The sequence below is a fragment of the Phalacrocorax aristotelis genome, chromosome 1, assembly GCF_949628215.1.
Source record: "Phalacrocorax aristotelis chromosome 1, bGulAri2.1, whole genome shotgun sequence".
Lineage (NCBI taxonomy): Eukaryota > Metazoa > Chordata > Aves > Suliformes > Phalacrocoracidae > Phalacrocorax > Phalacrocorax aristotelis.
Window position 1 is genome coordinate 218291712 of NC_134276.1, and position 25372 is coordinate 218317083.

The 25372-nt window shown below is 46.4% G+C and overlaps 1 protein-coding gene across 5 annotated transcripts in view; it reads left to right on the plus strand.

The window, feature by feature from the left end:
• Positions 1-25372, plus strand: part of PPP6R2 (protein phosphatase 6 regulatory subunit 2) — a 108441-nt gene that overhangs the window by 50283 nt on the left and 32786 nt on the right. For all 5 annotated transcript variants that reach the window (XM_075081805.1, XM_075081807.1, XM_075081806.1 and 2 more), the window contains 5 exons: positions 6051-6237; positions 6985-7122; positions 18432-18497; positions 19882-19994; positions 24271-24384. In XM_075081805.1, the coding sequence (XP_074937906.1) occupies positions 6051-6237; positions 6985-7122; positions 18432-18497; positions 19882-19994; positions 24271-24384 (618 nt within the window). The remainder of the gene's footprint in view (positions 1-6050; positions 6238-6984; positions 7123-18431; positions 18498-19881; positions 19995-24270; positions 24385-25372) is intronic.

Here is a 25372-nt window from a genome sequence, read left to right on the forward strand (position 1 = left end):
CTGGAGAGGTGAGGGGTTCCAGCACCGCGCCGGTACTAATGCAGAGGTGTCTGTATCGCTGCAGAATACTAACCAGGCCGTGTCTTTAAGTCCTGTTGTTTTTGAGATTTTTGTGGCTGCTCTGAGAAGCTTATGTCTCTGGTCCCGTGTGCTGAAGGGTGGAAGTGGGAACATTTTTCCTATTGTAACCAAACAGACTAAGAATAAGGAAAGGTGGGGACAAACAAATTTCTCAAGAAGCAAAATCCTTAATGCAAACCAAAATGAAGAGGGGAGCTCAGTATGAGAGTGTTTACTCCGGGCATCCTTGAATTCCACGTGCAGGGTTTATACGCCTCTTCATCAGCTTTTGAAGGTGGCGTGTGGTTGAGGCGGCTCAAGGCCAGGCTGGCTGATGAGGAGGCGCGAGGGTAGTCGGTGGTGGGAAGAGGTCAGCCTCCAGTGTTGCAGTCCCCTGCCCTGGCAAGGTAGGAGGAAGTCTTGTGCTGGGAAGGCCTTCAGTTAGCAGTCTCGTTCACCGATCTCTTCATCAGATGATGGCGTTGCATCCTCTTCCTCTCCGAAGAGCGGACCATAAGGCGCCTGCTCAAAAAGCAGGTGTAGTGTTGGGAAGCGGGGTTACACACCAGAGAGGTGGGTGAGGCTGGTGACGAGATCTGCGTAGTGACCTGCTCACCAGGACAAACAGAGCTGATCTTCATCAAGTATTTCTTGGGAAATGCTTCCAGCACCGTCCGTAGAGCAGGCAGAGAAACATTTTCAAAGCATGGTGAGGCACTGGAGAGGGTTTAAGCTCATGAAAATCTGGGGAAGCTTTTGGAATAAATAAAGGCTAAGCAAGAAGAATGGACTCTGTCTAACTCCAAATGGAATCCAATTTTTGGCTCTAAAGAAAAGGTTAAAGTTTTTTAAACTGGAACAGGGGAGAAACTTGATAGGTTTGGAAGGACATGCAGCTCCGAATGATGCGTGCAGTGGAAACAGAATCATCAAAATGCTTTAGTCTTGAAACGTCAGTAGGATGGAAGTTCAGGAGAACTGCAAAGAGGAAAACTCGACAGTAAATCCCATCTAAGCATAGCATGCGAAACGAAGCAACCAGATGAAGACCCGTAGCAATCAAAGAGGTGTCTAAAGTGTTTGAACTGCAGTGTCTCTTTCTAATGAACTTGTTGACATACTAGGGTGTGTCTCAAACCCACTGAGACCCCGTAGGGGTGAGAGTACCATGTATAGGAAAGGCAGAGTGGACTCTGCTAGTGTTAAGAGCGGGCTGTAGGGGATAGAGAGCTGAGTGTCAAGTGAGGTAAGTTAGCTGCAGCGTGGAAACCTGACAGGTTGTGATGCCGTGCCTAAATGGGAAGGGTGAAGTATTAGCTCTGACTGTGTGAAACTTGGAGTCTGTAAAGGCTGCGAGAGCAGAATGTGCTGTAACAATGAGGGGTTTCATTTATCCCCCTGTTGACAGGATATATATCACAGGGAGGCACAGTGCATGAGTGTTTAGGAATTGTGAATGCCTTTTGCATGGAACAATGAGCCAGAAAAAGGAGAAATAACTCTTGATATACCCTTGGGTGCTCTACGAAATGTAACTGCTGTAAAATCACTTTGTAATAGTAACCATAATGTACTCAGATTTAACATCCTCGTAGGAGCAAAAAAGACATAAACAGCATTATCAAGGGTTTGGGGTTTGTTTTTCTAACTTTTAGGAGAGGAACTACATAAATATGAGGAGGCCAGTTAGGAAGTAAATAGCTCTGTGAAAGGGTGAAAAGCTCACAGCTGGCCTGGAAAAATTTTAGTGTCTCGTGGTAAATGCAGAGCTTGTATTACAAGGTTCTTAAAAAAAATCCTAATGTAGAAAACCGGCTTGGTTAAAAACAAATAACCCCTTCCCTTTTGTGAGGATGTACTTCTACCTGGAAGTTGTGTCCAGATATGGGAAAAAGATACGGTGGCTAGTTAATCTGTGAGACTGGAGAAGGCATTTTGAGCAGCAGTTTGCTAAAGGCAAAACCGCTAATACTCTAAACCCATCAAAATAAGGAGGCCTCTCTGAGAACGTGTAGGGCGGGTGGGTGATCCAGGGGTCGAAAGGAAGACAGGGCCTTAGGACCGCAGCAGAAAATCTAATGAAGCCGTCTGTCGGTGCTCACCTCGCAGACTTCTCAGGAGATTCCCAGGTGGTGTCTGTCTGTACAGGGGAACTGTCTCATCTTGGAGCATCTGGGGAGCAAAATCAGTAGAATAGTTGTTAGGATTGGCTGGTATTCACCCGAGCGATTTGAAGTGATTCAGATATGAAATCGCTCACCTGGTCAGCTGTAAAACTGGCGGAATGGAAGCGGCAAATAGGACAGCAGTTCATAAGAAGGGTCTGTGAGGCGGAAAATCTGGCTTCTGCATTGTGCACATCGAAACTGGCGTGGAACAGCATCGTGATTCACGGGCACCCCTCTAAATGCAGGCGCTCAGGCATTGCCGTGCCGCTCTGCAGAGGGGAGGCAGGCTTCAGCTCAGCGCTGAGCTCGGTGGGGTCAGTGAAACGCATGGAAAATGGTGATACGCCTAATGTGGTGTAAGTGCGGTCCTGAAAAGATAAGGTCCCTTATCACAGACTGTTGAAAACAAGCTGTCGTGGGATAACGGAGAAGGGCTCTGTCATCCATTAGTAACGGTTTCAAGAGAAGAAATGTAGATGAGGGAGAATGGCCAGTTCCAGTTTTCTGCTTCCGCGCTGCTGACCCCTGTGCTGTTTGATATATTCACACATGAAATAAGAGGGGAGAGGGATTATAAGTGCAGAACGTTGATAATGCAGAATGACTTAGGTTAGTTAAAAGGCAGGAGGGTTTCATGATGTGTTATGGCCAAGCAGTAATAAAGTCAGTGCTGACTGTAATGACTGGTGGCCTGAGGTACATGCGCGCAGTGGCGGGCTTCAGGTTAGCTTTCACATCATGGGGGAGGCTTTGGAACCTCGTGGGCAGTACGCTGGAAGCACTTGCTAAACAGTGAGTGCCAAGGTGTGTTCGTGATGGAAAGCACAAGGCTCTACGCAAAGCAATCCAGCGTACGTACTGGAAAAGTTACTGTTGTCCTCTAACGCTTGTCTTCACCCTTTATATACTACCAGGGCAAGAAGTATTTTCCATCTTAAGGACCAAATGGAACCGTGATGAGTGAAGTAAGGCTTAAATTGGGAAGGTCGGCGCGTGGGATTTCTTCCAAAATAAAAATTCTGTTCCATGAATATAACAAAACCAAACCGTTAACAATTATTAGGGTAAAGGCGGGCATAGAGTGATGCACTGGAAGGCATAACTGAAGGGAGGAGGCTCCAGCTTGAGCTGTGAATTGAAAAGCCAGGGCCCAGCAGAGCGTCCCGCCACTTAGGCCCCCTGTACGTAACTCCGGGTACAGCTAAGGCAAAGCCATGGGAAGAAGTCAGCTGAAGGAAGAGCTGTGGGTCTCTTCACAGAAGAGGTGTAAATGCCAAGAACAGCCACGTGGGATCAACCGAAAAGATATTCTTTTCCTGGTGTCTGGTCCCCGACAGCGGTTGTAGCAGGGTCTTTGCACGATGGCGCGCTCAGACGTGCCGTGCTTGAGACACGGGCGTACTGTGAATTCATGTAACAGCACAGTGGTTTTCCTATCTGTTCCTTTCGTGTGATTGCCAGCAATCCACGTGTCCGTCCTCCTGCTCCCATAACTGAGCTGAGGTTTCTGAGGACCTACAATAATTCCTCTATTCCTTCCCTGAGAGGTGGTCATTAGCTTAGGAAGCATTGCCAGAAGTATGAAACCTGCTGCGCCCGGGAAGGTGGGAGATCAAAGCTTGGAGCAGGGGTCCCAGTTTGAGTTCGGGAGGTTCTGTTAAGATTTCTTCTTGATTTTTCCCTTAATGAGGTCTAGAGCAGAAGCCTAACTAATTCCAACGGAGAGAGGAAAACACAGCGCGTAAGTGCTGCAGCCCAGATTCTGTTACACGCTCACAGCCCTTCCTGCAAAGGCGGTGGAGACGTGAGAGTCACCTCCCGGTACCTACTCACCTCGCCATTTCCACAGCGCGCTCTGCCTGGCTTTTGCCTTTGAGATTGAGGCTAGGAAGGAAAAAATCTTGCTGTGTTGTAAAAGGTGGTTTCAGCTACGCTGTCCTACAGAAGTGAAGGGTATTCCCTTTGTGTTGTAGAAACAGTCATATTGCAGGAGTGTTTTGTATTGATCTTGGAGCTGGCTTGTGTGTAAAGCCACAAAAAAGTGGCAGGCCCTGCGTAATTACTGAAGGTGGGGAATCTCTTGGGTTTGTGCCCTACGGAATGGCACAATATTTATTTGGAAGGCGAAAGCGCTAAAAGAATGAACATGCATTTGCAGCAAGAGTGTTCTGTTATTAATTTAGTTGGCTGTTATTAAAGTATACAGTAAATTCTCCTTTTGCTTTTGGAAAAAAAAAATGACCAGCTCTGCTTACAGAGAGAAAATGTTCGAACTGTGAAGGACAGGGTTTGGTTTTAATCTGTATCGCTTGATAACAAATCAAAACTGCTTTAGGAAGCGTGGATAAGAACTGGCACTCAGCGGGAGGTTCGGTGTTCAGAATTGCTGCTTTGTGCTTAGAACCACTGAAGCACTTGAGCACGCCCTGTCGGGCTTTAAACAATTAGTGGGGTAAGAGTAAATCATGGCTTAAAGTCTAGCTGCCTTTTGACTCTAGGATCGTATATATATCACTGAGACTGTGAAAATAGCGTTAAAGTTTGGTGCTAGGCTGAATTTCACAGCACCAATGGACGGCTCTTTCTGACCACAGTAACCTCAGTGTGGTGGTGAAGAGGTCGTCTTCAAAGGAGTTCTCTTAAGCCCTGTTTAGAGCTGGGCAGTAGCTAGAACATTAAATTAAGATGCTAACAATGAAATGCTGAAATGAAGTTTTAAAATATAAAAAAAAGCTAGATGAATTTCGGTGTTGTAGCGTGCCCACAAGGCAGCCTCCCGGATGCTTAATTCCTTCATCGCATGAGTAATGGAGAGACTGAATCAGTGAGGTGTTTGCAAACCAGTGCCATGGAGCCATGCGTTACGGTGGGCTTTTAGCGCAGAATCTCAACGTGAGGAAACTTAGTCTTTCAGCAAAACTAACAGGCCCCCAAAAGCGGCGTTTGCATTGACTTTACATTATTGCTTTGTACGTATGCGCTTTGGTATTTGAGGCTTTGTCTAATTATAAACGTAACGTTCGTTATCAACATGTTTATTACCTTTGCTGATCATAAATGTGATCTATTTCTAAAAACGCCCCTGGAAGAGCAAGAAACAAGGTCAGGAAGAGAAAAGATTTCATTAGCTGTCAAATATAATTTCATATTCTGATTTAAGTAAGCAAAACTATTTAAACAAGGCACAGTAAATTTTCTGAAAAACAAGTTAGTTTTACAGCAGACTGTAGACATTACTGAGAAATCGAAACTCAGGAGATTGGCTACGAATTGTTTGTTGTTCAGAGTGTATGTTCATTTGCCAGGAGTTTGGTGTTAGATCTAATGTCCTGTCTCTAAATTCTAGTCCTCTTGGTTTAAAAAAATGTTCATGTTTAATTCAGCTGCAGTAGTGGAAAGAATAATTTACAGAAATGTTACAGAAACATGCTAAAATATGCATCCTTCACGTCAGCCTTTAATTTTGGGTTAATTTTAGTTGTGCAAATGGATTCGTGTTAAAAGATTTTAAGAGATTTTAAGTCTACTGAAACTGATTAAGCATCACGTTTAAAAACCAGACCTAACTGCAATCTGAAGGCAGCTGAGACGCGTAATTCAGTGGTTTAAAAAAAAACACATGATGCGCTACAGGAAACGGTGCTTCCTTAAAATGTGCCATTAATGTAGATGACCCTTGTTTCTCGTGTGGTTTGTTTTCTCTCCCCCCTGCCCCTTCCAGGAAGGGCAGTCCTCCTACCCTCAATTTTATAACTTTATTAAGGGAAGATTTTCTTGAGAGTTTTCATTTCACCTTTAGTCGCTCTGGTTCTGTCCTCCCAGATATCCAAACACAGCCTGTGAACTGCTGACCTCGGACGTGCCGCAGATCAATGACAAGCTAGGAGGGGATGAAGCTCTGCTGAATATCCTCTACGACTTCTTGGATCACGAGCCTCCTTTGAACCCTTTGCTTGCCAGTTTCTTCAGTAAGACTATTGGGAATCTCATTGCAAGAAAAACGGAACAGGTAGTGATTAGATTTGTCCTGATACGTAAGCGCAAATGAATTCACTAATGTTGTTTGTGTTGTGTGGCGGTGGCGTTGCTACCCTCGTGAACTCATTGTATTCTCAGAGCTGAAAAGTAGCTCGCCGTGCTCTTTAAGGTTGGAGTTGACATGCAGGCTTTGGAAGGTTCTTCAGACTTCCTCAGCTGAGGGAGTTGATGGCTCATTTAGACACTTCTGCACAGAGTTGGTTTCAGATCTGCAGTAGCTGGATTATTCCTGTGCCACAGCTAAAGCTTTATTTTTCGTACAAAAGCATATTGACGCATCCTTTGACCGTTGCCCAGAGTCATCTCGTTACATAAACGATGCTTCAGCCTCATGCCTGTAAAAAGGGTGCTGGAAACCAGAGCTGAACAGCGGTTTAGGAGTACGTGTGTTCCAATACAAAATTTTTTTTTTTAAAATGAAGGCTGTCAGAGAGCCTTAGTGGAATGAAAAATTCCAGAACTTCACCAGCTTCTTGACACTTATTTCTGTGGGCTTGAGTTCCTTTGTGGCCCAGAGGAAAGAAAAGATAGCTAAAAAGGTTTGATTTAGTATTGCCTCAAAATGAGAACGTTCATTGCTTCTCATTCTGTGGAGAATTTCTCAACCTAGTAGCCGTTTTGCATCAAGATTGGTCGGTTGAGACAAGGTGAAGTACAGGAGTTGTGTGCCGTGCCTGTATATTGTGCTAGCAACTGACGATGACGCTTCTGTTTTCAGGTGATTGCATTTTTAAGGAAAAAAGACCAATTTATTAGCCTGGTGCTAAAGCATATAGATACATCAGCAATGATGGACCTCCTGCTTCGTCTAATCAGCTGTGTGGAGCCCGCGACTCTACGGCAGGAAGTACTGAATGTGAGAACCTACTGCTTTTTTTCTTTATAAGATCGGGAGCAAGGGGGCTTGTTTATTTGTGTCTTAAAGAAACAGAATTATTTTTGTCATTTATTATGAGGGCGGATCCACTCCTCTGAAAACTACTTTTTGTAGTGCTAGAGTCTGCACTAGGGTTACTTTGGGTACTTCAGCCTGTTTGCGGCTTGCGCGGCAGAGCGAGCCTGGTTCAGTCACTGGCAGTAAAGGATTTCCAACTCATTTTTCCGTATAGCAACGACTGTTTACTCTAGCTGGTTTTGCTGTAGGGCTTTGACAAAGGAAATCTGTAATCTTTCCCAGTGATCAGAATTTTAGACTGATCGTTTGGGACAGTAATTTGTTTAATTCCGCACCGTGTTCAAGGGTGTATGTGATGTTTGGAGATGATATCTCGTGCCTCCTCCTTCCCTTTCCTCTTTAATAGGCTGCCGTTTAAAATATCTCATTGAGACGCTTAGTTTGCTTTACAGGTAGGACAAGTTTTTCTTCCTTCATAGCCCAGTCTGGGTGAGGCTGCATCAGCCCCCCTTTAGTGGGCAGATGTGCAGGACTGGAGGAAAAACCCCTGCTTTAGCTCCCTCTCAGTAAACAAGAAGAGCAGTGTGCCGTATAGAGAACTGCACTCGAGTCTTTGAAGCCCACACCAGGATTTATAAGTTTGGCAAACTTCGTTGCCTAAGTCTTCCGTGTCCGGAGCATTGGCCGCAGCGTAGCTGAGCAGGTAAATGTTCTTTGCAGAGACTGACGATAGACGATTGCCGTTGTTCGGTTCCTCCTCTCAGCCTTACGGTGCATTGTACAGGGCACACGCTGGTACAGAGGAGGGAAAAAATACAGGCACAGGTGGATCTTTACAGACTCATCATGGGTGAACGCCCGTGAAAGGACATCTTTGGTTTTTGACAGGAAAGTGAGCAATTCAGTTGGTTAGACATCAAATAATAATAACAAGAAAGGAGAGGGGAGGAAGGAGCCTTCAGGAGATGGACTGATGGAGGATAATAATGGTGGAGGATTCACTGGAAGAGAAAGCAGCTTTGCAGGAAAGGTCCAGCCACATCCCAGGCCATGGTGGCCCGAGGGCAAGGGTTGCTGCCCTCTGCTCAGCACTGGTGGGACCCGTCGGGATACTGGGGCCAGGCTGGGGCTCACCAGTGCAGGACGGACGTTGCAGTAGTGCGCCATAATGTCATTACCGAGATAAATGCAATTATTTTTTCTGCTGATGTTAAAATGGCATTTTAACTGAGAAGCATTTCTCCTGGATGGATGGCTTCCATCCAGGAAACTTCCAACTATCCAGGCTTCCAAATATTAACCCCGTACATAAACAGGCAGATCTGGATGGGGTGTAGTTTAACCCCATCCGATCAGGTTAATTCTGCCTGTTAAAGATTTCACACAATCAAAGAAATTAAAACAAAGTGAAAATACCAGGTGGCACTGGAGGTGCTCCTCAAGGCTTTTTTCCAAATAGTCTTGATGCAAGTATTACCCCCAAGCATTAAAAATTGGATGGCTTAATGACTTCTGAGAAAAACAGAAAGTAGTAGCAATATTGAAATTTGGGATTGAATGTTTAGAGAAGCCACTTAGCAGCAATTTTGGCAATATATTGAGAAACTTCAGTCTCCAGAAAAGTTAAATTGCAGTCTTGATTTCAGTAGGTATTAGAAATAAAAGTTATACTTCACGGACTGCTTTAACTTTTCATCATATCAGGAAGAAAATACTGCTTGTCAGCTAGTATCTAGAACGATGTGAATGGTGTGCGGTCCCAAAGCAGTCTTCGTGTTTCTCTGGGATGCTGGGCGCCTCAGAGAGGTATCGGGCTCTTTTGAGTTTTAGCAAGAGGAAAAGCGTTATTAATTTTTCAGGAGCTCACACAGCTGCAGTTGGCTGATCTTCCCAGGTTCTCGCTCCTGCCTAGCCAGTCTCCTCCCACTCCTAACTGCTGAGATTCGGGAGAACGTGGCCCATCGCGCAGTTTATTGTATGGTAACCATAAGGCTGTGCACCCATTGTCAAACCACCCAGCGGAGCCCATCAGTCTTGTGATATGGATCTGGGCTGCACTTTTTCACAGAATCCCAGAATGGCAGGGGTTGGAAGGGACCTTGGAGCTCACCCCGTCCCACCCCTGCTGGAGCAGGCACACCCAGAGCAGGGGCACAGGACCGCGTCCAGGCGGGGTGTGAATGTCTCCAGGGAAGGGACCCCACAGCCCCTCTGGGCAGCCTGTGCCCCTGCTCTGGCACCCGCACAGGGAAGGGGTTTGTCCTCATGTTCAGGGGGAACTTCCCGTGTTCCAGCTTGTGCCCGGTGCCCCTTTTAATTTCTGTGCATTTAATTAACTGCTTCTATATTGCGTCTTATAAACTCCTGTGTGTTGTAATCTTCTGTTAAAGTTTCCAACTGATTGATTGCCCTATCCGTATGTTGACCCTGCCTGCAAACATCATCACTGACAGCACTATATGTTGACGGTCTGTCTTTACATGCCGTATTCAGGGCTTTTTTTCCCCTGTCTGCACGTCTTCCTCCACGCAGAAGCTAGCCTTTTGGATAGACGTCCTGTGGCAGAGACTTTTGGCTAGCTGGTTATCGATTACTTTTGTAGCACAGTGCCAGCAATTAAACTTAGTATTTTAAGGTTTCCCTGGTACTGATGTACTCTACTACTGGACGGTGTCTAAGGAGGTCTACTATTACATCAGGGTCTCCAGGTTACGCTCCAGCTACTTCCCAAGTAGTGTATGAATGCCTTCTCTGTTGTATTTGTGTGACTTAGCAAAAGGAGAAAACTGCGCTGTCCAAGTAAAGTCTGAGAAGTAGTGTTTTTCACTAGAAAGTGCCGCTGTTGAGGGTACATCACTCTGGAGTGTGAAAAGAGCCCTTTTCCACTTGGCGTTGCTGTGCTGGCAAAATCCTTCAGTGAACCTCGGTTGGTTCATTACGGTTCTTGCTGTCTGGAGAGGTACTCTTGTACAGCGCCAGATTTACAAAGACGATATCTTAAGTTTTAAGTTAAACAGAATTATATTCTGCATAACAAAGCCCCACAGCACCTCTCCTCAGGGATTTGATGTCCACGTTGTTGCTTTGACTCGGTAAGCCCTGATAATGGCACTAGAGTCTTAACTCTGTGGCCTTCCATTTTAGAGATCTTAGGCTGTGATAGCTGGGCAGTGCTGGTGGCTCCATTCGCTGCTCTGTTTTCTGCTGAATGGACCTTCCAAACTGCGTGCTCGAAGCTGCCTTGTCTACCCCTTGCTCAGATCCCAGTAGCCAGGGTGGAGGGTCTCGCTGCGCTAGTGCAAGCGTTTGACTTCCAGTGCAGAGGGAAGCTGGGCCAGCAATTCCACGAGCGCTGTAAGCTGGCATTGCCACAGAGAAAGGCAGTCCTGCTTTCACCCTCTTGCTGCTTGCTCTGCCCATCCAGCTCCTCTTGAACCTTTGCCAGCTGAAGTGTTCGTGTGGCTCTAAGGTGACATGGACTAGGGAATTGATTGATCCAACTGAAAACACCTCCCTTTTATTTCTTTTGCCAAGATTGTTTTCAGCCAGCTCAGTTCCTTGGGTTGCCTTGGGTTTGGGTTTTTGCTGGTTGGTGTGGGGTTTTTTTGTTTTGTTTTGTTCTGGTTTTGCTTTGGTTGTTGGTTGGGGTTCTTTTTGTGGTGGTTTGTTTTTTTCTCCATGGACTTGTGCAATGGTAGGAGAAAGGAGCAGAAGATAAGTGGATGAGATTGAGCAGAGGGAAGGTGGCAGTGTCATTTTATATGTTCTTAAACTGTTTGCAGAACTAGTTTATGGCATTTTTTCCCTTTCTCTTCCTTGATCTGTAACTAAGGGCCTCAACATGAAAATCTGATAATTCTTTATCCATTCCCTTCTGTTCATGCATGACAGAGGAATGCTTTGTTTGTGTAGCTCGGATTTTGTTGATTTGGAGAGCTGTGCCATCAGGAAGAAACTTGGCTAGCACATGCTGTTCCTCCATACTTCTGTCCTGAGTTTGACAGAAGCGCCACTGTACAAGGAAACCTCTGGTTTCAGCAGCCCATGGGTAGGTGCGATATAAGTGAATAATCTGTTGTCTACATAGCATCTTTACAACCCTGTCTCCTCCCTCTTTCTGGACTCTCAGAATTGAAAATACTAGAATAGTCTTCATCAGAAACCTCTAAGGATGTGCTTCCAGCAGGCTTGTCTTTCAGGCACCTACGTTTTGATATCCTTGGAGAAATCTGACATCAAACAGATGGATGACAGCATATTCGCTTTGATTGGTGTCATTTGATCCTGGAATGTCTCTGCGGATTTGTGAAAGAAATAATATTGACTTCAAATAATTTACTTCTTGTGCAGCAAGAAAGCTCACATATAGGTTGCATCTTGAAGCGGGATAGATGGCATCAAGGAAGTCTGTCCTTTGTCTGCGTGTTATTAGGATAAAATCTTACCTAGAAAAATGTGGAGAGGCACAACTGTGGGAAGACTTCCGTGTATGATTTTGCTGGCAAGTACTGGGAACGTATGTGAAGCAGATCCAGTTATAGTGGATACCTCTTCTGCACTTCATCTTCTCATGCTTGCCTTAGTGACAAAAAGTACAGCTTCTGTTGTATCGCCTTCACTGAGGAGAATTAGCCTGTCCTCCTGATTCAGGGGCAGAGGAGAAAACCCGCTCTGGCTCAGCTGGAGCACAGTGAGTCACAGGGAGCTCACCACAAACCCCACCTTTGGCCTGCAGAGTGGGTTACACCATTCGGCATACCTGACACGGTTTCCTTGGTAATCAAGAGAATGTGATCCCTGTTATTCTGAAGAGAAACCTGCTTGTCCTGGCTGGATCCATCTCCCTGGGTACTGGTGAAGAGCACCCAGGTGTTGACTATGGTTTCTGCAGAAACCCCTTGCAAGCTCAGTACCTCTGTGGTTGAGCTGATCTTCCACTTTTCACCACTTGTAGCCAGGGTATCGTGTACCCTTTTTGTTAGTCTAATGTGGAAAGTAATCATAGCACAGAAAAAAAAACCTCCTGCATGTCACAGAATCGCAGAATCCCAGAATGGCAGGGGTTGGAAGGGACCTCTGGAGCTCACCCCGTCCCACCCCCTGCTGGAGCAGGCACACCCAGAGCAGGGGCACAGGGCCGCGTCCAGGCGGGGGGTGAATGTCTCCAGGGAAGGGACCCCACAGCCCCTCTGGGCAGCCTGTGCCCCTGCTCTGGCACCCGCACAGGGAAGGGGTTTGTCCTCATGTTCAGGTGGGACTTCCCCTGTTCCAGCTTGTGCCCGTTGCCCCTTGGCCTGGCGTTGGGCACCGCTGAAAAGAGCCCAGCCCCATCCTCCTGACACCCACCCTTCAGATATTCATAAGCATTGATGAGATCCCCCCTCAGCCTTCTCTTCTCCAGGCTGAACAAGCCCAGGTCTCTCAGCCTTTCCTCCCAAGGGAGATGCTCCAGCCCCTGATCACCTTGGCAGCTCTGCGCTGGCCTTGCTCCAGCAGTTCCATGCCCTTCTTGAACTGGGGGGCCCAGAACTGGACACGGCACTGCAGGTGTGGCCTCACTGGGGCAGAGCAGAGGGGGAGGAGAACCTCCCTCGCCCTGCTGGCCACACTCCTTTCCATGCATCCCAGGACACCCCTGTCCTCCTTGGCCACAAGGGCACATTTTTGGCTTGTGGTCAGCTTGTTGTCCACCAGCACTCCCAGGTCCTTCTCAACAGAGCTACTTTCCAGTAGTTCAGCCCCAGCCTGTACTGGTGCAGTCGTCCCATTTTTCCTGTTGCTTTCATGGGTAACAAACTGCAAGAATAAAAAGGGTGTAGTCTTCCTGCCATCTTTACCCTACAGAAATGGTAGCTCCCAGAGCTAAATTAGCCTAACACAGGTATCTTCTTGTAACACAAGTTGTCCTACTGCAAGATTAGTCCTCAGCTGAGGAAGGCTTAATGGGAATACTTCAGTGAAGTGACTATTGATGTTGTGATCCTTGAAAGATCAGACAGCTTGGTCTGTTGATTGTTGCAGAGCCCCTTGTTTGACTACCATCTTCAATGACAAGGCATGAACTTTCTGCTACTGTAGCTGATAAGGAAGATCCAGGACAAAGTCACACTGTTTTTAGGTATATTTTCAGTATGTTTTAGAAAATAGAATTTTGTTGAAGTCCTAATATAACAGAGTTTCTTAAGCATTGACTCTGCAAGACCTCAGAGATTCTCTTGTAGCATAATGCAGGCTGAAGGCCCCCAGGGAGGTCAGGTTGCCTCTGCAGAGCAGGTCCCATTGAAGTAGATTGTTCAAGGCCTTACCCAGATGAGTGTTCAGTGTCTCCAGGAGTGCAGATGTGCCGGGCCCTCTTCCCATATTTGATCACCCTCAAGTGGAGAGTTTTCTTCCTAATACCCAGTTGGAATTTCGCTTGTTGCATCTCATGCCTCCCATCCCTTCACAGCACCTCCGAGAGTGTCCTGGCTCCATCATCTCCCCCCACCCCAGTCGCAGACCACAATCGGGTCTCCCTTTCGCCTTCTCTTTTCTGGGCTGAGCAAACCCCACCCAGCCTCTCTGACCTCGTGCTCCAGCCCCTGCCATCTTGGGGTCTCCACAGGACCTGCTGCACTATTGCAATGTCTGTCCTGCGCTGGTGAGCCCCAGCCTGGCCCCAGTATCTTGACGGGTCTCACTGGTGCTGAAAATGGAGGGGAGCAATCCCTGCTGTCATGCTGCTGGCTGCCCTCGGGCCGCCACAGCCTGGGTTGTGGCTGGGCCTTCTTTGCTGCAGGGGGACGAGGCTGACTCATGGAGTAATGGGACCACGAAGGGCCCTCTCAGCCTTTTCAGCAAGCTGTCCCTGACTGATGGACTCCCACAAACCCAGCTCTCCCAGCCTATCCTCATATGGCAGCTTCCCGGTCCTTGGATCATCAGATGACCTGGGTTCTTCCCAGACCATTTCTCCAGCATGTCTAGGTTCTTCGCCTCCTGCATATCAGCTGCTTCCCCTCAACACGTTGTTCATGAACCTGCTACGGGTGCATTTTTTTCCCATTTTCCAGGTCTTTAATGAAAACACTTAGCAGTACTGGTCGCCAGTATTGACTCATTTATTTTTTTTTTTTACTGGTAACGTCTGCTGTTAGGCCAACCTGGTCCTTGAGCCTAGTAGCAGATTCTGTGGGAGGAACGTCATTGCAGAGAAAGATAAGAGTTAAGTACTAAGCAAAAAGCTCCATGCTGGCGTGCAGAATGTCAAGCAGGCGTGGGAGAAGGTCCGCAGGGGTGAGCAGGGCACTCCTGCCTGAGCTCAGACAGCGCAGAGATGGTGGAGCTTTTGGGAGCAGCAGTGAGCGGCTGCCCGAGCAGGCAGGGATCTTGTTAGGAAAGCTAAAGCTCAGCCAGAGTTGAGCCTGGCAAAGGATGTGACGGGCAGCACAGGGACTGATCCAGGGCTTCACCCTGGCAGGGCCCTGTAGTAACTTGTGATACACCGGAGATGTCCCTTGGCAGTGGTATCGGTGCTCGTGTGGCGTCAGGAGGAAGGAGCGGTCATCGAAGGCTGGGTGAGCCTTGGCTCCCCCCACACACCAGGGGAGTCGGAGCTGCTGGCAGGCAGCGTGCTTGTTGGAACAGCAGATCTGGCCGGTGAGCAGGTTATTCGTTCCCTGCAGAAGGGAGTCTCCAGCCACGTGTATCTGCCGCCTCCTCTTCTGTTAGCGTGAGTTTCAGGCTCAGGTGGCTGTGATGACTCCCTTGAGGAAACCTGTTCCTCCTCGCCTGTTACCGCCAAGCATTATGCCTGTCTAGGTGCACATCTCCTGGTGGTGGTGAAAGAGCTTTTCACATGTTGCAGGCGTCCAGCCACTCCCACCTTGGGAGTCTCCATCCTCTAGTTCCTGTGTAGTCTCTGGTATCCCTTCTTCCATGCAGAATTAGGGTCCAGAAAACCCTGACGGTTACCACGGCCTCTGCAAAAAAAACCTGTTAAAATTCTGTTTATCCAGAACATAATAATACATTGTCTCCTCGCCTCCGCCCATAACTCCCATCACCTGGCAGCACAGCGCCTCTGTGAGTGCGTCTGCTGTGGGTGAGGACCATTCTGTCCACCAAGGAGAAGCACCGGGTGCTCCCTGCAGCCTGGGGCCTGGTTGGCCATGCCCTCTCCCAGGAGCTCCACGCGGGTTGAGGCCTCCTGTGTGCCGGGTTCCGTTGCCCCTGCCGGTGGTGGGCACGGTGCCCTCCTGCACGTCACCGCTGAGGTCGCTCTGTTCTCCCAGTCCCAAGCAGCCTCGAGCGGCACCTCCACACCCCCTTCCATGCCCACTGCTTCATTAACTGCTGAGTCCCAGTTCGGCCGGACCAGTTTGCCGTGTCCCACTTGTTCTCTGGTGCCTGAGCATAACGTGGTACAGGTGCTCCCCAGCAGCAGTTGGGCAGAAGCCCAACGCTCCCTAGTCACGAGGCAGCAAACAGGACCCTGGTTTGTTTTTAGACAACAAACAACTGCTACATCAACCACCTCCTGCTTGCTGGCCCTGCGTCTTGCAGTCTTCCTTTTCCTGTAGAGTAATTCCAGTTGCACGTACATGCAGGTTTTCTGTTCGTGAACTCCTTACGAGCGTGTCATTTCTCAGCGAGAGTAAACGGGCTGCTGAGTTGCGCGCGGTCAGAAGAGTTTCAGGTGTGACTCTTCAGGGGGATGCTGAGGGTAGTGCTGTTTGTACTTCGATCCAGGTAGGGAAGTCCTGCAAGTGTCACAGCTTTCGTCTGAGTCGTCAGTTATCTCTTCAGTAACAGTCCATCTCTTCAACAGCAGCCTCAGGACAGAGGAATTGATTTCTTCCAGCTTTACCAGGTGCTTCTTAGTTCACCAGATTTTGGTATTGCTCTTCTGATCTTAACAGATTATTTCAGTTGTTTTTTTTCTTTTGAATTTCATATTCTGTGTCCCTCAGTTCCAAGAAAAAGTAATTCCTTTGTTCAGATGAACGGTCCTGCTTCTCTCCCTTCAGTATTTTTCTCTGCAGCCATCCACCTCCCCCCAGAGCCCATGATTATGGCAGTCCAGGCAAAAAGAGCAAACCTCCTGTCCTTGCTTCTGGTGTAACTCCAGTTTGAATTAAAAAGACCCATAGGCTCAACCGGTGGGGGGCTTGGGGGAGGATGTTTGTACAGAATAAAGTTGAAACTACAGTGGAGGGCTGGGTTTTAACTTGCTGTGCTCTGCAAGGGAAAGCAAATACAGTTAATGTAGGAGTGTTAATAAGCAGTTCTCTCCTGGGCTGTGGGAGCCGTAAGGGTAGATGGAACTTCGAGAGGTGAAAGTTCCTCTGCTGACACAGATTGGCAGGTAGGTTCTGCCACGAAGCAACAAACAGGCTGAAATACCCACTGTACCGTATCTGTGGAGCTTATTATTTGAAGAAAGGAAACTTGGAGGTAAAAATTGATAATTTGGGTTGGGTTTTTTTTTTTTTCAATTGAAGTTGTGCAATGTGCTAATGCTGTGGGAATACCCAGACATGGCAGCCAAAACGTGGGCTCGTAATCACGGTGCTGTGCAAACACGGGGTGTGTAACTGGTGATGCAAAATGAAGCACGCAAATGTAGCTCAGAGAAAGGGAGAGGAGGGGTGGGTGATTTTATTGTTACAGAGCCTGCCGGTAGGCGTAACCGAGCTCAGCAGCTGTTTTTTACAAGATATAAATGAGAATTTCATTAATCCTGATGAAGCTGTTCTGGCAAATGGCTGGTTGACAGCTACCTGAGCTGTCATCAGAAGACCAAGTCTTAGGATCTGAAAGAAGCATTTCAGTAGTCGTATCCAAGCACGGGGAGATGAGAAAAGATGCTTGTAGACTAAATGAGCGGAGAGGGAACGGACGGTTGCCTTGTTAGAGGGATGGAGATGTATTGAGACGCAGCAGGGATCAGCTCTGCTGTGGTGGCCGCGATCATTTTGATGTTGGGAAACTAGAAACCAATAGAACAATCTGAAGACATGGGTTGGCAGAGAGACTGGTGAGGAAGTGTGTCTTAGGAACCCAGTTTTTTTGAACTTTCGGCTGTACTGGACGTTGGGAAGAAGATATTGCAGAAATCAGATCTGAACATGTGGTCTTGAATGAAATACTTGGTTTCCCGGCTGTATGCTGGGAAGAGTTTTGGACAATATTAGATTTTTGCAACAATAAGGGGTACCAGAAATGAGACAGTCAGATATTTTAGACTTAGTAGGAAAACAGCAGTATTATTCATGGCAAAAATCACCAAAAAATGGTGGTCTGAATTTTTTTAAGTCAGACGTACGTCATACTCAACTCATTGGAGAGGATGAGATCTGTAGGAGGGTTATTAGAGCAAAGCTGGTAAAGAGTTAGTGTAAGGATTACAGTTGAAGTCATGTGAATAGATAACATAAAAATGAGTGTTCAAGGGGAGAAGATATGCACAGAGCCGCCTCACAGAGAAGTGGAAGGCAGGGGACTGTTGATTTTCTCCATGACTCATCTGAAGAGCGGTGGAAGATGATAACATTGCAGAAACCTCCAGAGTCTTTTTCCTTTTAATTAGCGTTTGGTCAGTCATTTCAAAAGCAACTGAGAGTGCATTAGTTTGACTGATTTGACTGATCACTTTGATTAATGTGAGACACCAGCAGCTTGCCTGGGATGAAGACTGTAGAAACTTGAGTGAAAACGGGTGGGTGGAAGTGTGTTGAGCTTGCAGGTGAAGCTGGGAACGGAGAAGCTGAAACGTGTGACTTGCAGACGGCGTACTTGGTTTGCATGCGGTCAGGAGGGGGAGATAACGTGATAGCTCGCACTAGGGAAAGGAAGTAGTCTGAAGTTGGCAAAGAGGAAGGAGACGAGGTATAACAGCAGCATTGTTATGTCATCTCAAAGTCTGAGAAATTTAGTGTAAACAGTAGTGTGACTGTAAGGATAGGGAAAGGTAGGAGAAGAACATGTTGGTAATTATGCTAATGCTGCTTCAGATGAGGTAATACTTAGGATGGAGGTGTTCTGTGTTTTCCAAAGGTATTTGGGTTTTTGGTTCCGTGGGCAGGGCGCGCATACCGATGCAATTAAAACGCATCTCTGTCTGTGCCTAGGGGAGTTTGTGCCTTGCCTGTGGCTTTGATTATGAAGTAGAAGGAAAGGGCTTCCCCTTCCTGAAAAGCCTGTGTTATGCAAAGCGTCTCGAAGATCCTCTTGTTTTGAATTCTGTGATATCAAACAAGGGTTTTCTTTTCCCCTTCCTTTTCCTCCAGTGGCTTAATGAAGCAAAAATTATTCAGAGACTTGTGGAACTGATCCATTCAAGCCAGGATGAGGATGTGAGTATGACAAGACCAAGTTTTGTCTTTGTGGGGGGTGGGTCCTGTCAGGTCCAGAAGCATCTCTCTGTCTCTTGGATAATGCCCAGGTGACTTACCCTGTGTAAGGGTAAGGAGAGTGAGGGATCTGTATGGGTGGACATCCTGTTCTCTGGTTGCCAAGCTCAATACCAAAATGCTTAGTTGCATTATTAATCTGGTTTTGGCTTATTTTACTGCCAATTTCTTAGTTCATTCTGCTGCTGCATCAGTTTGTCTCAGTATCTGCAGTCGGTGGTAACTTACTTGATCTTAAGTAGGAACCTGCTATTTAAAACTGTTCAAAAACTTTAAATTAACTGGTTCACTGTAATTTTCACTTCTCTTTACACCGTAAGTAGGTATTCAGATGTAAAACCTACAAGTTGCAATTCTCTGAGCCCACAAACATGCCGAGTATTAAATTGAGAGTCCTGTCTTTTTGTGTCAGCCCCTGCCCCCCCCTTTTTTTTTTCTTTCAATAATTTTCACCAAACATCCGAGACAGGAGCTCTAGGTCTGGACTTCAGTTTCCTACACTGTCACGACACATTTGGGTGTTGGCTGCCATCCCTGATGCTGAGCAGGAAGAGCCCAGGCAGCGTGTTGATCTCCAGCTGGTGGGCTCCGACTTAGGTGGGGATGGGGGCACTTGCGAACAGATTCCTGCGAGTGCCAGCAGCAAAGCAAACTGGATGGCACGGGGTGCCTCTGGTGTAGTCTTAAGGCTGGCAATATGATTCCCTCATCTCATCGCAGCAAAAATTGCCACTTCTGGGAGAAAAAGCGGGAAGTAACATGCTGATTTTTATGCCTTCAGCAGTGCTGTCTTACGGCTGAATGCTAAATTACAGTGTAAGATCTTACACGTACAGTAGCTACAGAGAGTCTTTGATTGATAGCCAGAACAAGACAATCGGTTTATCAAAATACTTCTTTAAAGCCTTTTAATACATAGTAAGTAATTAAGTTGTGAAGGGTTTTATCAAGCAAGTTATTTTACTTCATGCAGGGAACCTCCTGAGTAGGGAGAAGTAAAGATGAAATACTTGTATTTGAAATTTGCAAGTCAGCACACTTGGTCAGGAAGATAAAAACAATCCTCGCTTTGTGAAATCTTTAACTGCATTTAATTGTTAAGTTCAGGAGGGCCTCCTCTTTGATTTTAAAATCTGTTAATGCTTCTCATAATTCACATCAATGTTATATTTAACAGAATAATAATCTAGAGCATGGTAGCACTTGTTCTGAAAAATTGGTTTATTCAGTTTCTTGCATTTCCAGCTATGTTAAATTTTCTCTGACAGCCAGAATGAGCCAAGCTGAGACGTTAGCACTGAAATGTGCTCTATGTCGTTGTTTACAGAGGCAATCAAATGCTTCCCAGACCCTGTGTGATATCATAAGATTGAGCAGAGACCAGAGCAATCAACTCCAGGATATACCTGAGCCTGATCCACTTCTCACAGCACTGGAATCGTAAGTACCTGTCAGAGGACTGTCGCTGAACTGATTGCTTCTGAGATTGTCCCTTGCTGATGGCTCTCTAGAAACACGAACTGTGCCTGTCAAACCTTTGCTGAACTCTTGGCGTTTGGGCCAACCATTTAATACTGCTTTTAAATTGTAGCATCACATAAGTGCTTCTGTTGAGATCTCTGGGTTTTGTAGCTCTGTCTGAAGGCAGGAGGTGGGGGTTAATGATCCCCAAGCTCACAAGGCAAGACTCCCGGGTGTGTTAATACACACTACCAAATAGTTAATTTGGAGAAAGGTGAGCTGCAGTGGCAATAGCTGAGGGAGATCCCACAAAGCCAAATCTTAACATTCCCGTGTTGATGGCATTCCTTGGTGCCAAGCGTGACCGTAGGTGCAAGGCTTCAGTCGGACTTGGCCAGTCAGTGGCTCTTATTCCCCGCTGGAAAACATGTTGCACTGTATTTCAGATCATCCAAGTTGCTGTTCTTCAAAATTGGGAAGAAAATGCAGTGACAGAAGGAGTTCTCTCACCGTAGTAGCTCGTGTGTCACCATGCATTTGGTACGGGGCATTATCAGCTTGCCTTCCAACCTTTGCTGAGGTCTCCCTACACACTGAGTGTCCTCTGGCGTGCTATTTTTGGCTCCTGAGTCAAATATCAGCTGTAGATTTCTTAACTTAATGTTGGGTTGAACATTCTTCCGCAGAGATAAGGTGATGCTGAGATACTGCCCGATGCATCTCACCAAAGACTGCCTGCCTATAACTTAGACTGAGTTGTTAATCTCCCTCGTTTTAGTCTCTACATTTGGTTGAACCCCGAAAGAAGTAAGCTTTAAATGTCTCCCTAGCCCTCCCTCATTCAAAAAGTCATTCTGTTTATTTGTGGTGCCAGGGCTAGGCGGTGACAGTTCAGATCTCCTCTCTCCGTACCGTCCCCTTGAGTTCCTTAATACATTAGAGTTAGTGTCAGCTGCTGCTTTTTCCTCAAAGCCCTGTCGCCTGTGACCGTCGTGAGCTCTCACCAGGCCTCTGAAACACTGCGCAATGCTCTAAGCAGAGATGACGTATCACAATGCAGAGATATAATTGGTTTAATAATTTTCTACCTTCTGGTTGATAATCGCTGCAGACAAGATTTGTACATAGAGATATTATTGTATTTTTTAGCCCTGGTAATTTGGCTGGAAAAGTAGAAAATCTCTTTTGGTTCCTAAGTGTTTTGTCACATTTGCAGATGATCTTGTATAACCTACTTGAAGGTACTAAAATAATTGTGGGGAGGAGAACCTTGTGAATTCCATCATTTGGGAACTGTTGGGTTGTTCCAAAGACGTGATCTAGTGATAAAGCGGCACTAGTGGGTAGTCGGCAAAAGGAACGTTTGTAGTATTTCAGGTTTTTTAAGGTGTGTTTGATAGAAGGTGTTGCGAAGAGGATGTAAGGATGCTTGTGATCCCACCTGCCGGTGCTCAGCACTTCTTTTTGGAAGCTGCGGTCGTACGTCCAGGCAACTTGCAGTGAAACTTGGAAGAATTTTTTTATTTGAAGTTTGGTTGGGGATTTTTTTTTTTTTAATCCAGAGCTAACTACTACTGAGGGAATATATTGATGGGAAACTTGTCCTTTCAAAGAATACTTTTATTAGGAGTTATTTCCCAAATAATGCTAAGTACGAGTTGTGTACCAAAAACTGTTGATTGTTCAAGTTTAGTCTATTCCCTTGGCATGGTTTCTTTGCTCTTTATAATGTAGTTTTGGGTTACTCATGTTAGCATGTTCACCACTTCCTATATTTGCTTCAAACCTAAAAACGTTTACTAGAGATTCAATGTGAGATTAAAACCAAATAAGGCCCTTTTAGGCCTAAAGGCGCTGTTTGGACAGAAAAGGGATGAAACAAAGAGACTTGCAGTGAATAAGGTAGCATCTATAACTAGGGCTTAAAATTCCTCTTTTACAACTTCTCGTCAAGCCAGAGCTTTCTTAATTTATGTGACTTTGCTGTTCTTTTCTCCTGATTCTGAACGGGCAGTTCGCCCATGAACGTCGGGGCATCTGTTGGGACGGGGGCCGATGTGTGTAGGTGAAGACAGGACATGAGTTGTGCTGCACAAGAGCGCTGAAAAGCCGCGGTCTCTGCAGGTGTGCACAGGATCTTCCGCGGGCTCGACATGCACCTCTGCCCCGCAAGGAAGTGCTCTTCCTTAAATGCTTCATTTCCTTCGCTGCGCCTGCAGAAGCAAGGCGGACCTGGCCTATTGTCCCACGCCCTACCGTAATGTTTTCTACGCGAGCAGCACGGTGTTGGATGTTCAGTGTAGACCGCATCCCTTCAGCATCTTGTTGAGGCTGTATCAGCTTTGAGCCCTTTGAAGTTTGGAGATGAGCGTCCAGCTTGGCCACTTCACGGGCAAGGCCAGGCCCTTGAACGAGGGTCGTGGTTCGCTGCGGTGGGCCGGGCAGAACGCCGTACTTTCAGAGTTTCTCGGTAGTTTTAGACTTTCTCAGTGGTTTTGGAGAGCGATGTGGACCCCTGGAAGTTGCCGTGATTACACCAGGGTTATACAAAGCTGCAGTTTGAAGTTTGGCTCATACTTGACTCAGATGGTCTTTAGCTTCTTCCCCCGGCCCTTCGCGCTCCCGCCCAGTCGCCCTTGCTTCCCTGGTGTTCTCTGTGTCTACGCTTTGCATGTTCTGAAGCACTACCTGCAGCTTCCGTGAGGTGAATAAAAATGGTTTTGCGCTTTCGAAAAGCCTTTCTAAAAGTCGTTACGCCACTTGGCTGTTTAGAGGAAAAAGTATTTTGAACAAAAGTGATTTTTTTTGCACGAGTTACCGTTCTGTCGAAGGTCACATATCTCATTGCTTTTCTTGGCCAGTTTTTCCAGGCATTACTGGTAACCCTTTTTGATCTTTGGATAACTTTTTTTTTAAATCTATGAATCATGAATTAATGATCAGTTGGTGCAGCAAGAAGGAGCCGTGAGCAGGGTTACAGAATAAATATAAAATCTAGATTTCCAATAACTGCTGGCTGTATGCAACAAAAGTGAATTCAGTTAATCATGGTAAACTGTTACTTCTTTTTCCTGACTCTGCCTCTTCTTCTTGTGCTGATGGAGTGTATTTAGATGCTACTTATTAAAATAATTCAATCTCATGCATTATTCATGTATTTTACATTTTTATCTCATCTTTTATTTATACAAATGTAAATGAGATTTTTTTCAAATGTTAGAAAATAGCAAAATTTAGACTCTGAACTTGAGTAATACTGTTTTTAGCTGGTCGTGTGACTTAGCAAGTCAAGAAAGGCACTTGCTGAGTGCTGGATTTCGGAGCACCGTCATTGGCAGCCACAGAATTCGTGGGGGAAGGAACCTGACACAGGTGGAAGCAGGCACTGCTGTAGTCATGTACCTGTAGATGAGCAGCAGCACCAGCCTGAACCTCGTGTCCCTCATCTCTATCATTCATTTAGCGTGGCGAATAGTGGAGGGAGGGAAGTGGGCTGTTACCTTCGTGCCAGTTATTCTTCAATTCTAAGGCCATGTTCGAGTGTCAGAATAATTTTTAATGCTGGAAAGACCCGGTGTCGTCATTCATTCTGACTTGAGCAGTCTCGAGCACTTTGCGTGGGGATCCTTCCACCTGGCCCCAAATCTGTCAGTATTTGGGAGGCATTTTATCTTGGTTTAAGGGCTCAAAGAGATGGTGAATTGATTAAAATGTTTCAAGGGCATAACAGCCAAGACTACTAAAAGTGTGCGTATTATTTACAGTTCGCATTTGTTGGCCTCTGTTTCCAGGTCCTGGATCGTCTTCTGCCAGTAGGAAACGATAAGGGTCACCTTACACTGTTTGTCCGTCTTCTGCGACTCCGATGGATAACTTTAGGCTATCAGCTAATGTGTATTGTCTTAAATTGACTGAGTCAATGCTTCACTTGTCTTCCAGTTTGTAACTAAGGGGTATACCCTGTTGATAAAGGAGAACGACAGTTTGGTCTGGAGTGTTTGTAGCCAGGTCCTGCCTTAGTGGAGAGTTAGCAAGTTCCGAAACCTGGTGTAGAACCATTCTTGTCACCAAGGCTTTAGAGAGGAATGTCTTTATTCTTTCTCCAAAAAAAAAACCAAAAAAAAACCAAACCAACCCAAAAAAATTTGCAGCGTTTTTTTTCCCCAGAAAACCCAGAAGTGGATATTTTGTGATTAAAGCAACTGCCAACCATTTCTAATTCTTACACCGCTAATGTGTGTGTGTTGATCAACAGGCAGGAATGTGTGGAGCAACTCCTGAAGAATATGTTTGATGGAGAACAGACTGAAAATTGCATAGTGAATGGAACACAAGTTCTTCTGACATTGCTGGAAACAAGGCGCTCTGGGTAAGTTAGCACCTTCTTCCCTGGCAAGAGCAATTTTAGGGACTCCAGTCCGGTTTTACTTCAGCAAAAGAGGTATTTTCGTGGCCTAGCGTGAAGTGCTGTCTAGAAATGAGTGCAAGAAGAGCCGTTTAGTTGTTTTGATGCAGTAGCTGCAGCTCATGGCAGCGGTACCAGTCGGCAGCTGGGCGCTTCTGTGGGCTCTTCCAGTTCTCGCGCACGCGTATAGCGAAGTCGTCCATAACAGCGGATCTTCCAGCGGCACGTGTGCGGAGGGGGGGAGGAAGCGGTACGTTGTGCGTAGCCTCTGTGATGATGTATGCATCTGTATGGCTGTATAGTTTTAGTTTTGTTTTTTAATATTATATCCCCCTTTTATTTCTTTTTATGGAGCTAGAGGAGAGAAAAGGTGAAAGAGAGTTCTGGGGAAGAAGTGAGACACAGAAAATCTTGGTTTCTAAAAAAAAGGAAAAAATGAGGAGGAGCGAAGGAGATAATGGCAGATTGGGAGGAGGTGCCGGAGAGGAGGACAGAAGGTGGCACTGGGCAAACCAGTTGCTAGTCAGAAAGTCATGTGCAGAGTTAAACTGAAAGGTCGAGATGCTAATTCTGCTCTGCCTTGTGCCCGGGGTCTCTGAAGGGTTGTGAGTGGGAGGCTGTGGGGTTCCTGTCCAGCCCATTCCTGCCTTGCTGGAGTTACATTTCATTACTGAAGTGGAAGTGTTTCTTTCATTCCTGTGTGAGGTTCTGCTGTTGGAAGGGGCTAGTAGTAGCTGTTGTACTTCACTGCTCGCCCAGAAAGAGGTACGATTGTGAGCACAGCTTCGTGCCTGCCCCAGGTTTTCATCACTTAGTGTATTTATGCACTTCTTTGTGAACATAAACCTTATGGAAGGTTTACAGTTTTTAACAAATGTTTGTAGGTAGCTTCTGCAGTTGTAATTTACTTTTCAGATGTTTGGGAAGTTTTAAAAACCAGGAAGCTCTTCAG